Source organism: Bos grunniens, chromosome 1 (assembly GCF_055505025.1).
Source record: "Bos grunniens cultivar Pamir isolate PY7600 chromosome 1, Bosgru_T2T1.0, whole genome shotgun sequence".
NCBI lineage: Eukaryota > Metazoa > Chordata > Mammalia > Artiodactyla > Bovidae > Bos > Bos grunniens.
The window spans coordinates 92,323,489-92,335,897 of NC_141165.1; the positions used below are offsets into that span (position 1 = coordinate 92,323,489).

Sequence of the window (12,409 nt, forward strand, 5' to 3'; positions counted from 1 at the left end):
GTCAAGTAAATTGAAAGTCCTGCCATGGTCTTGGATCTGCTACTGTCTGTGAACGAGACAGTTTACCTCTATAGACTTAGTGGGAGAGGCAAGGAAGGGGGTTGTTCTTGGAGGAGCCTGGCACACTTTTCTCTTTGTGCCTTGGATTCTTTATCTGTTTTATGGTCAGATGCCTTACTGTTATCCCCTCTGACATACCACTTCCCACCCACTTTCCCAATCACTCAATACGTTTTTGAAATCATTCAACTCTCTTCTTTCAGTGACTAAGCCATTCACTGTTTCACCAGCTCCTCATGTATGAATCTTTGTGAATGTGTGCTAATATTGAAGTTGAAAGCCTGCCCCATGGTGGAGCCTAGTATCATGGTTTATAAAGCTCCGACACTGGGTAGCCATTGATTGTAGGGGGGCCCAGCACTCAAATTTCCATACCATTGTGTTAGTCTGTCCACAAGTGACCTTTAGAATGTACTCAGAAATCTGTTCAAATGGACAATTCCATCATGTTCACAAAATCTCCCAAGAATGATTTGGGCTTAAGGTTGTTATTCCTTCTGAGATCCACAGTGTTGACCATGGTTTCTCTACCTTAGCATTATTGACATTTGAGAATAGATTAGTCTTTGTTATTTGGACCATTCTGTGAATTGTAGGATATTTAGCAGCCTCCTTGGCTTCCACCCTCCTCTGTTTTGACAACCACATCTGCCAGATGTCCTCTGAAGGTACAAAATTGCCCTAGTTGAGAGTCACTGGTATACACATGCTGTCGTGCGCCACACTCCAGAGAACCCATAGATATGAGACTCTAGAAACTAAACATGAAGAAACTTAATAGGACATTGGTGTCCTCTTGGGTGAGCTCAGTCCAGGTTGTCTGCCCCATCCAGGGTGTATACCAGAAGGACACTGACCTTGCAACGTAAACACCAGATTTGAGTCCTATCTCTGCAGATTTGGAGCAAGTTTCTCCACTTTTCTGCTCTTAAGTTTCCTTTTGTGAAAATGAGGAATGGTCTTGTTTACTTCACATGACACAGTTGCAAGAGCAAAATGAGGTTTTATGTATAAACACACGTCTATATGATATAAGGATACACAAACAAGGACTTAATAATGTTAAGGTTATTAACATTATAACCTTATTATAACATAATAATGTTAAGGTTCAAATATAAGTGTACTTATTTGCAAGTATGATTAAAAGGGTGATATAGGAAAAATGTCTCTTTTAATCCATCATGCAGTATAGTCTTTCCTGTGGTTTCTAATATTGCTCTATGCTAGAAGACATAGTAGGGGATGTCTAGCTTTTAAGAAAAAGAAAAAAAATGTCTTTTCAATTAAAAGACAATTAAATTTTAATTAATTAAAATTAAAATTTCAGGTTAAAATTTCAACTAAATTAAGATGCAAATAGTCATGTTTTTGGAGAAGGAAATGGCAACCCACTCCAGTGTTCTTGCCTGGAGAATCCCAGGGACGGGGGATCCTAGTGGGTTGCCATCTATGGGGTCACACAGAGTCAGACACGACTGAGGCGACTTAGCAGCAGCAGTCATGTTTTTATATATACTTCTTAATTTTCCATTCAGTAATCTGACCAGTCTGCACAAGAATTTAAATGTCTTGACAGGAGGTAGTGGCTTTTAGTTCTCTTGGGATTTCATTGTAATGAGCCTGGTAAATAATTCAGGAATATATGAGAGGCCAATATATGGGCAGCACCTGGTGCTATATTGTTCATGTCTAAGTATGCAGAATCCAAAGATGGCATTCTACACCTGTCACTATTATTCTGTCTTAAACACAAGTCCTATATTCAGTGGCTATTGAAATAATTGATATTTTTTCCTCTCCCAATTTTCCTCCATAGTGAAAGAAAAATGTGCTAAGCTGTCCCAGAAACACAAACCAGAAGTGGCATCCTCTTTAAAATTCCCACTGATAAAATTTCAAATCTGTTTTTCTTAAGAGATAGGTGCTTTAAAGAATTGGGGACATGTCTGCCTTTTCTGCTGGGATTAATTTGAGCCTCTCTGCATTTCTACTTTTGTTCTGCAAGGTAGAGCTTGTTTTTAGATCACAGTGTTCAAATTGTAGTCATCTTCTGAGAAAAGATGGGTACTCGCTCACTCTGTGGGAATTTTTAGAACCCTCAGTTTCTCTCCCTACTATCTGAGTAGCCTTTCTAGTAGTCTGACAGTTTTAAAAACAAATGAGTAAAAAACTCGATAAAGAGTTTGCGTATCCTTCTGAGATTTCATCTGACTAGACAGAATGCTCCTCCATTCGCTGAGTGAATAGATCATCACAGGACCAACCAACAGACAATGTGTGTAGACACTATGGGGCAGCTGAGCCCACTGTCAGCCAGGACCAGACAGAGCTTAATCCCTGAGGTGCATAGAAAGATCTTGGAAGGCCAGGGGGCGTTCCTAGTAGGGAAAAAAAGAAAGATGTGCTCACCTATGTAAACTAAAATTTTTGTGGTGCTGGGCCATGAAAGGATCTGAAGAGGGACTGTAGAGCTTTATATCTATAAATTGTTAGATGTGCTTTATCTTTTTTTTAAAAGTATTGTTTATTAAAGAGGTTTTGATATATATTTATTTAAATATATATTGTATTTTAAACTTTTGTTGTATATAAGGATGTATTATGTATAATTATGGAAAATAAAAATATGCTTCCCTGGTGGCTCAGACGGTGAAGAAACTGTCTGCAATGCAGGAGACCCAGGTTCAATCCCTGGATCAGGAAGATTCCCTGGAGAAGGGGATGGCCACCCACTCCAGTATTCTTGCCTGGGAAATGCCATGGACAGAGGAGCCTGGTAGGCTACAGTCCATGGGGTTGCAGAGTCAGACACAGCTGAGTGACTTTCACTCGCTCGCTTGCCTAAACCTTTGTTATATATAAGAATGTATTATACATAACTATATCTAATAAAAATATAGCTATTATAGTTAAATGTATAAAATATTTTAAAACCTCTGTAATAATCCATTTACATATATGTATGTGTTTATTTGAGTAAATTATATGTATGTAAATAAAACATTTATTTATTAACAGGTTTAATTGCTTTCCTCTCCTTCAGGACCTGTGTGAGAGTACTTGGAGCAGTGACTGCCATCTGGTGGCAAGCTAGAATCATCGCTTTGTGTGACCTAATGGTTACTAAGATGTCCACTCTTCACTCATGTGGTCTGCACTGGCAGCAAGGGACCAGGAGAGCCTGGAAGGTGTCTGATGTAGGAGCCTAGTGAAATAACTCTGTGCTTCCACCTGAATGGATTGTTCATCCCAGATTCTGAGCCAGGATCCAGCTCCAAAATGGCGCCTCTGAAGGAAAGATCTGAGTTGCTGTTGTGTTTTAGTCAAAGATCTGCTGGTTACCTACCAGTGGGTAACCAAGACTGTGAATAGGCACATACCAAGAGGGGCATATGATGACATGGAGCCTGAAATAAACTGCTCTGAATTGTGTGACGGTTTTTCTGGTCAGGAGCTGGAACGTAGACCCCTTCATGATCTCTGCAGAACTACAATTGTAAGTGAGCAGCCATGGGGTGTCAGGGCTGCTGCTTAGATATACATGTTGTTGTTGTTATTGTTGTTAATGATAGTGGTGGTGGAGGGGGGAGGGGTAGATGTTTATGCAGGACACCTGTGTCCCAACTCTGGAGGTAATGGGGGCAGTTCATGTTTGACCTATAGAAGAGCTTCATTTCTAACAGCTTCTCTTCATTCTGTTCTCAGACCTCTTCCCACCACAGCAGTAAGACCATTTCTTCATTGTCTCCTGCCCTTTTGGGTATTGTTTGGACTTTCCTAAGCTGTGGACTTCTCCTCATAGCCTTCTTTCTTGGCTTCACAATTCGCTGCAGGAAGAACAGGTAAGCAGCATGCCTAGTTTCTCATCTTTCATTACCTGAAACATAAAACCCAGAGTGTTGGTGTCATTTTGGCACCATGAACTGCTGGCTGGTGTCAGAAAAGCTTGTGTCCTACTGCAGCATTAAGCTATGTGAGACACTCCCCCTGACGGAGGCCTGGCTTTGCAGTACAGATCCATCTTGAGAAGGTGAAAGATCTTCCCAGTATTGTGCTAACTACAATATCAAAACAGCGAATGAAAAGTTTCTCTTCATGAAGGAAGGTGAGATCCTTCTGAGAAGATGTATTTGTATTAAAAACAGAGATCATGTAGAGAAATATTCCAAAACAACATTAAAGTTTATGGCAGCAGAATTGGAACCAGTCTGGGTAAGCTAAGATTCTGCAAAAATAGTGAAGCCCTGCTCCTGGCTATTCTGCTAGACAATTGTGACTAATTGGAAAGTCACCGGTTCATCCGGGTAAGTGTGTATGGCACCCAAGACTGACAAAAGGGACTTGAAGAGTCTTTCCTTCACTGCCATCCAGTCATTCCCTCAGGACCTACCCCATCTCTCCCGTTCTGCGCCGTCATTCTGCTCCAGCTGTCCCAGGCTGCCTCCCGAGAAGCCTTGCTCCAGCCCTCTCTTCCTGGCCCATAGGCCATTTCTGGTTGGATCCTGTTGTCAGATTTCAGCAACTCCCTCGGAGATGCCAAACTCATCTGGCTCCATATCAGCCTGACATTTTGTGGTAATCAGTGTGTTCTGCTCTATTGCCTGGGCTTGGCACTCAGATGAGGGTCATTTAGTTGGATTTGTCTATAGGTGTTTGGGGCGCCTCTGGCTATCTGAGGCATGGAGGATATGAAACTGTTAGGCAGAAGTGGCTTGATCTGCTGGGTCAACCTCAGCATGGCCATGAGGCATGGCACTCAGCCCTGGGGGTACCCCTGAAGCTTCCCCAGCCACTTTTCACTCTATTCCTTAGATACACTAAGCCTGCTCTCATCTTAAGACCTTTGACTTACTGTCCCTTTACTGTTCCCACTGCCTGAGAGTCTTCTCCAGATCTTCCCATGACTAGTCCTTCTCATCTGATAGATGGCTCAAAAGTCATCTCTTCAGAGAAGATTTCCCTGATCATCCTATCTAAGGTTACCTCTTTACAGAATGGCCACCCAGCCTCTACACCTCATGCCATATCCTATCACTCATTTATTTTCTTCACAGCAAGTCTCAGTCTCTGACATTACCATATTTGTCGATTTACCTGTTTATTGTCTGTATCACCCACCAGAATGTAAAGCCCACGAACACAGGAACCTTCTCTGTCATGTTCACCACTGTCTCCAGTACTTAGAACAGACAGGAACATAATAAATGCTCAGTATATATGCTTTTGCTTCCCTGATGGCTCAGTGGTTAAGAATCTGTCTGCCAGTACAGGAGACATGGGTTCAATCCTTGAGTTGAGAAGATCACCTGAAGAAGGAAATGGCAAACCACTCCAGTTTTCTTGCCTGGGAGATTCCACGGACAGAGGAAACTAGCAGCATATAACCCATGGGGTTGCAAAAGAGTCAGACACAACTGAGAGACTAAACAACAAAATATGCTTTCAGTCATCCTGGAAGGAAGGAGATTTAAATCCCAGCAGTGTCTGCTGCCAAGAAAATGACTAGGAAAATCACACATTTCAAGGTTAGAAAACTATGGAGTATCCTGTTTTCAGCTGCAACATATTTCTGTAATGCAAATTAGTGCCCAGTTGGCAAATAAGAAAATAACATCATTGGTTCATATATAATTTTTTCCCCCAGCAAATCAATAGTTTAAAGAATTGAGTGCTAATTTTTCTTAAGTTAAAGAAGGAAGCCTTAAGTTAAGAATATTGTGGCAGTGCAAGAAGTGGCTGGTTTAATGACTTGAAGAACTGGTATTCTACCTTACAATGTGACCCTATCTGATGAAGTTGTGGGAGCAGATGAAGACATGGAAAAGACATTTCTCTTGATTTTAAAAACAATGTGCTGTTGAAGACAATATAGATTCAAATTAGATTTTGATGACAGTGTTATCTATTGGAGGTATATGCCCTTAAGGACCTATCTCTTGCAGATTTAAGGCTATAAAAATCAACTGTGATCCTGGGTACAAGTGGTAGTGGACATCTACTGAGTACTAACATTTTAATTGAGATTATTATTATTTTATTAGTATTCTGGTTACAAAGTTAAATGTGTTTCAAATGTTATGGTCCCATACTATTTTCCCCATAACCCATTATTTTTATACACAGTTTTGTGGAATGCAAGGTTTTTTTAGAAGCGTTTATATGTCCTGTCAAAATAGGAACACTTATAAACAGTGTTATGCTAGAAGCACCTATATTTCTTTCATTCTGTTGAAGGTTTTGTTGCCTGTCCTGCCTGCAGCAGGCGCATGACTTGGCATAAAGAGACACTGTGAATAAAAACACATTTCACAATTAAGTAGCTTACAAGGTCAGACAGGGAAAGATAAAATAACCCAGTTTCAAGAGCGCTTTCTTAAACAGCAAAATTTGTTCAGAGGTGCAGCATCACAGTTAGATGTCTCATTTCATTCCATTTCTGTGGTCTCTAAATTTCTGCCTGTGATTCTGTGTGTGACAGAGTAAGAAAAACATTTTAATAAAATAAAAATAGTTTAGTAATGTTCAAATTCTGTCACTGATATTGCATTTTTATAACATTTTTAAATGTAGTCTACAAGAGAAAATCAGTAAAGATATAGAAGACTTGAACAATCCCATCAACCAACTGGACCTAATTGACATTTGTATAATCCTACACCCAAAAGCAGCAGAATACACATTCTTTTCAAGTATGCATGGAACATTTACCAAGATAAATCATCTTCTGGGCCATAGAAAAGGTCTTATTAAATTTAAAAAGATTCAAACCATAAAGAGTGTGTTCTTTGACCCACAATGGAATTAAACTAGAAATCCATAACAGAGAAATCTCTGGAATATTCTGAAATATTTGGAAACTAAATGTTGTTTAAACGCTAAGTCATGTCCAACTGTTTTGTTAGCACTTTAAAATGACCCATGATCAAAGACAAAATCAGAAAGGAAACTAGAAAGTATTTTCAACTGAATGAAAGTGAAAATACAACATGTCAAAATTTGTTGGATGCCATTAAAGTAATACTTTAGGGGAAATTAGAGCAGTAAACTCTATGTTATAAGAAGAAAGATCTATCTTAGAGAACAGAAAAAAAGGGTGAATAAGTCCCAAAATAAGCAGAGAAAAGGAATAATAAAGATTAGAGTGGACATTTATAAAAGAAAAAACAGAAACAAAACAAAACAGTGAAACCAAAAGCTCTTTATGAGGATCAATAAGATTGACCAACTTCCAGGTCAGGAAAAAAAGAAGATTAATTACCTAAGTAAGGAAGAGAGAGCTATCATCACTAAAGATTCTATATATATTAGAAGGATAATAAGTTACTGTCATGAACAACTATGGTAGGCAGACTCTAAAATGTTCTCTGATAAGGCCTACCTCCTAGTTGTCACACTCTTGTGAAATCCCTTCTCCTTGTGGGTGGGCTGGACTTGTTGATTTGCTTATTAATCACTTGGAATAAGGTTACAAAAAGGGTATGGGATCCCTTTCACTCTTTCTCTTACACTCTAAGGAAGTACACCTTCCATTTTGTGAGCTGGCCTGTGGAGAGGCCTACATGGCCAGGAACTAATGTTTCTAGTCTGTAGTCAGCAAGCACTTGAGGATTACTAACAGGCATGTCAATGAGCTTGAAAATAGATCATCTGAGGTCTGCTAAGGACAATGTGAATAAGCTTGGAAGCAGATTTTCCCCTTGGAGGACTACAGCCATGGCTCACCAAGAGGTATACTTGTGAGAGACTCTGAGCCAGAGGCACCCCGCTAAACTGTGCCTGTATTGCAAAAATATTACCAGTTTTACAAAATTCTTCTAAGAAACTGAAAATAAAGGAGCATTTCCTAATTCATTCTAATGAAGAAAACATTACCCTGATATCTAAATCTAACAGACATTAGAAGAGAAAAATCATAGGCTAATGAACATAGATCCAAAATTCTAAACACAGTTGTAACAAATTGAGTACAGTTCAGTTCAGTTCAGTCGCTCAGTCCTGTCCTATTCTTTTCGACCCCATGGACTGCAGCACGCCAGGCTTCCCTGTCCATCACCAACTTGCAGAGCTTTCTCAGACTCATGTCCATCGAATCCGTGATGCCATCCAACCATCTCATCCTCTCATCCTCTCTTCCTCCTGCCTTCAGTCTCTCCCAGCATCAGGGTCTTTTCAAATGAGTTAGTTCTTCACATCAGGTGGCCAAAGTATTGGAGCTTCAGCTTTAGCATCAGTTCTTCCAATGAATATTCAGGACTGATTTCCTTTAGGATTGACTGGTTGGATCTCCTTCCAGTCCAAGGGACTCTCAAGAGTCTCCTCCAACACCACAGTTCAAAAGCATCAATTCTTTGGCTCAGCCTTCTATATGGTCCAACTCTCACATCCATACATGACTACAGGAAAAACCATAGCTTTGACTAGATGGACCTTTGTTGGTAAAGTAATGTCTCTGCTTTTTAATATGCTGTCTAGGTTTATCATAGCTTTTCTTCCAAGGAGCAAGCATCTTTTAATTTCATTGCTGCAGTCACTATCTGCAGTGATTTTGGAGCCCAAAAAAGTAAAGTCTGTCATTGTTTCCACTGTTTCCTATTCAATTTGCCATGAAGTGATAGGACCAGATACCATGATCTTAGTTTTCTGAATTGTTGAGCTTTAAGCCAACTTTTTCACTCTCTTCTTTCACTTTCATCAAGAGGCTCTTCAGTTCCTCTTCACTTTCTGCCATAAGGGTGGTGTCATCTGCATATATGAGGTTATTGATATTTCTCCTTGCAATCTTGATTCCAGCTTGTGCTTCATCCAGCCTGGCATTTCACATGATGTACTCTGCATATAAGTTAAATAAACAGGGTGACAATATGCAGCCTTGACATATTTTCCAATTTGGAAGCTATCCATTGTTCCATGTCTAACAGTTCTAACTGTTGCTTCTTGACCTGCATACAGATTTCTCAGGAGGCAGGTAAGGTGATCTGGTATTTCCATCTCTTTCAGAATTTTCCACAGTTTATTGTGATCCACACAGTCAAAGTCTTTGGCGTAATCAATAAAACAGAAGTAGATATTTTTCTGAAACAATTGCTTTTTTGATGATCCAATGGATGTTGGCAATTTGATCTCTGGTTCCTCTGCCTTTTCTAAATTCAGCTAGAGATCTCTCCAAGAAAATTAGAGATACCAAGGGAACATTTTATGCAAAGGTATGCACAATAAAGGACAGAAACGGTATGGACCTAAGAGAAGCAGAAGATATTAAGAAGAGGTGGCAAGAATACACAGAAGAACTGTACAAAAAAGATCTTCATGACCCAGATAACCATGATGGTATGCTCACCTAGAGTCAGACCTGGAATGCAAAGTCATGTGGGCCTTAGGAAGCATCACTACTAACAAAGCTAGTGGAGGTGATGGAATTCCAGTTGAAAGTGAAAGTCTCCCCATCATGTCCAACTCTTTAGAACCCCATGGACTATACATATAAGTCCATGGAATTCTCCAGGCCAGATTACTGGAGTGGGTAGTTATTCCTTTCTCCAGGGGCTCTACCCAACTCAGGGATCAAACTCAGGTCTCCCACATTGCAGGCAGATTCTTTACCAGCTGAGCCACCCGGTAAGTCAATTCCAGTTGCGCTATTTCAAATCCTAAAAGATGATGCTGTTAAAGTGCTGCACTCAATATGCCAGCAAATTTGGAAAACTCGGCGGTGGCCACAGGACTGGGAAAGGTCACATTTCATTCCAATCCCAAAGAAAGGAATGCCAAAGAATGTTCAGACTACCACACAGTTGCACTCATCTCACACGCTAGCAAAATAATGCTCAGAATTTTCCAAGCATGGCTTCAACAGTACCTGAACCAAGAATTCCAGATATTCAAGTTGGATTTAGAAAAGGCAATTTGATCTCTGTTTCCTCTGCCTAAATCAAGTACAACCAATATCAAAAGAATAATTCATCATGACAGTGAAGTTTATCCCAGGAATGCAAAATTGTTTTTTATATCCAAAGATAATATAATACACTATATTTACCAACTGAAAAAGAAAACCATATGATCATCTCAATAGACATAGAAAGAGTATTTGACAAGATTCAACATACATTCCTGATAAAGCCTCAACAATCTAAAATAGAAAAGGACACCCTCAACCTAATTAATGAATCTGTGAAAATCCAATAGCTAACACCATTTTTAATGGTAAAAGACTGAATGCTTGCCCATTGCAACCAGAAACAAGATGTCTGCTCTCATCACTTCTCTTCTACAGTGGAGTGTGAAAAGAAATAAAAGCCACCTAATTTAAAAAGGAGGGCTTCCCTGGTGATTCAGTGGTAAAGAACCCACCTGCCAATAAAGGAGACATGATTCGATCCCTGGGTTCAGAAGATCCCCTGGAGAAGGAAATGGCAACTCAGTCCAGTATTCTTGCCTGGGAAACCCCATGACAGAGGAGCCTGGTGGGTCCAAGGGATTGCAAAGAGTCATACAACACTGAGCATGCATGCATTCAGTGAGTTACTGAATCACTAACTGTTACAGAAAGATGGATATATACATCAATAGAGCAGATAGAATCCAGAAATAAACCTATGCATATATGGGAAACTGCTTTTCAGTAAAGGTGCAAAGACAATTCAGTGGAAAAGGGACAGCCAATCTTTTCAACAAATGGTGCTGGAACATTTGTATACCCATATGCAGAAATGAACTTTGATCTCTATCTTGCACCTATTCAGAAATTAACTCAAAATGGATCATAAACCTACCTATAAAATCTAAAACTGTAAAACTTCACAAAGAAAGCATAGGAAAACCATTTTGTGACCTTGGAATAATCAAAGATCTATTAGATACAACAATAAAGGTAAAATCCATAAAAGAAAACACTGATGAATTGGACTTCATCAAAATTGGAAGCATCTTCTTTTCTAAAGAGAATCTTAAGAAAATTAAAAAGAATGCCACATAGTGGAAGAAGATCTGCAAGTCATGTATCTGATAAAGAACTTGTATCTGGAATATATACATAATGCTAAAAATTGATAATAAAAGAAATAATCCAACAACAACAACAAATGAGTGAAAGATTGAATAGACATGTCACTGAAGAAGATATATGGATGGCAAATAAACATGTGAAGAGAGAGTCATAAGGGAAATGCAAATTAAAACAAAATGAAACACTGTCACACACCTATTAGAATGGTTAAAATTTTAAAAGACTAACCAAATTAGGCAAGGATCTCATTCAGAATTGATGAAGAAATAAAAAGCTTTTCAGACAAGCAAAAGTTAAGAGAATTCAGTACCACCAAACCAGCTTTACAACAAATGTTAAAGGGACTTACATAGTCAAGAAATACAAGAGAAGAAAAAAGATCTACAAAATCAACCCCAAACAATTAAGAAAATGGCAATAGGAACATATATATTAATAATTACTTTAAATGTAAATGGATTAAATGCCCCAACCAAAAGACACAGACTGGCTGAATGGATGCAAAAACAAGACCCATATATATGTTGTTCACAAGAAACCCACTTCAGACCTAAAAACACATATAGACTGAAAGCGTAAGGATGGGAAAATATATTCCATGCAAATGGGAAGCAAAAGAAAGCTGGAGTAGCAATCCTTATATCAGACAAAATAGACCTTAAAATAACGAAGATTACAAGAGATAAGGAAGGACACTATATAATGATCAAGGGATCAATCCAAGAGGAAGACATAGCAATTGTAAATATCTATGCACCCAACATAGGAGCACCTCAGTACATAAGACAAATACTAACAGACATAAAAGGAGAAATTGACAGTAACACAATAATAGTAGGAGACTTTAACACCCTACTCACACCAATGGACAGATCATCAAAACAGAAAATGAATAAGGCAACACAAGTTTTAAATGATACATTAGATAAGATGGATGTCATTGATATCTTCTGGACATTCCATCCAAATGCAGAAGAATACACCTTCTTAAGTGCTCATGGAATATTCTCCAGGATAGACCACATCTTGGGTCACAAATCAAACCTCAGTAAATTTAAGAAAATTGAAATTGTATCAAGCATCTTGTCTAACCACAACACTATGAGACTAGATATCAATTACAAGAAAAAACTAAAAGAAACTCAAACACATGTAGATTAAGCAACACATTCCTAAATAACCAACAGGTTACTGAAGAAATCAAAAGGGAAATAAAAAAATTTCTAGAAACAAGTGACAATGAAAACATGACAACTCAAAACCTATGGGATGCAGCAAAAGCAGTTCCAAGAGGGAAGTTTATACCAAAACAATCCTACCTCAAGAAACAAGAAAAACATT

At 38.9% G+C, this 12,409-nt stretch overlaps 1 protein-coding gene across 1 annotated transcript in view; it reads left to right on the plus strand.

Annotated features, from left to right (window-relative positions):
- The window catches only part of GPR156 (G protein-coupled receptor 156), a 108,747-nt gene that overhangs the window by 24,713 nt on the left and 71,625 nt on the right, over positions 1-12,409 (plus strand). The window contains exons 2-3 of the mRNA XM_086404304.1: positions 3,107-3,559; positions 3,769-3,905. Of these exons, the coding sequence (XP_086260430.1) occupies positions 3,464-3,559; positions 3,769-3,905 (233 nt within the window). The 5' untranslated portion in view covers positions 3,107-3,463. The remainder of the gene's footprint in view (positions 1-3,106; positions 3,560-3,768; positions 3,906-12,409) is intronic.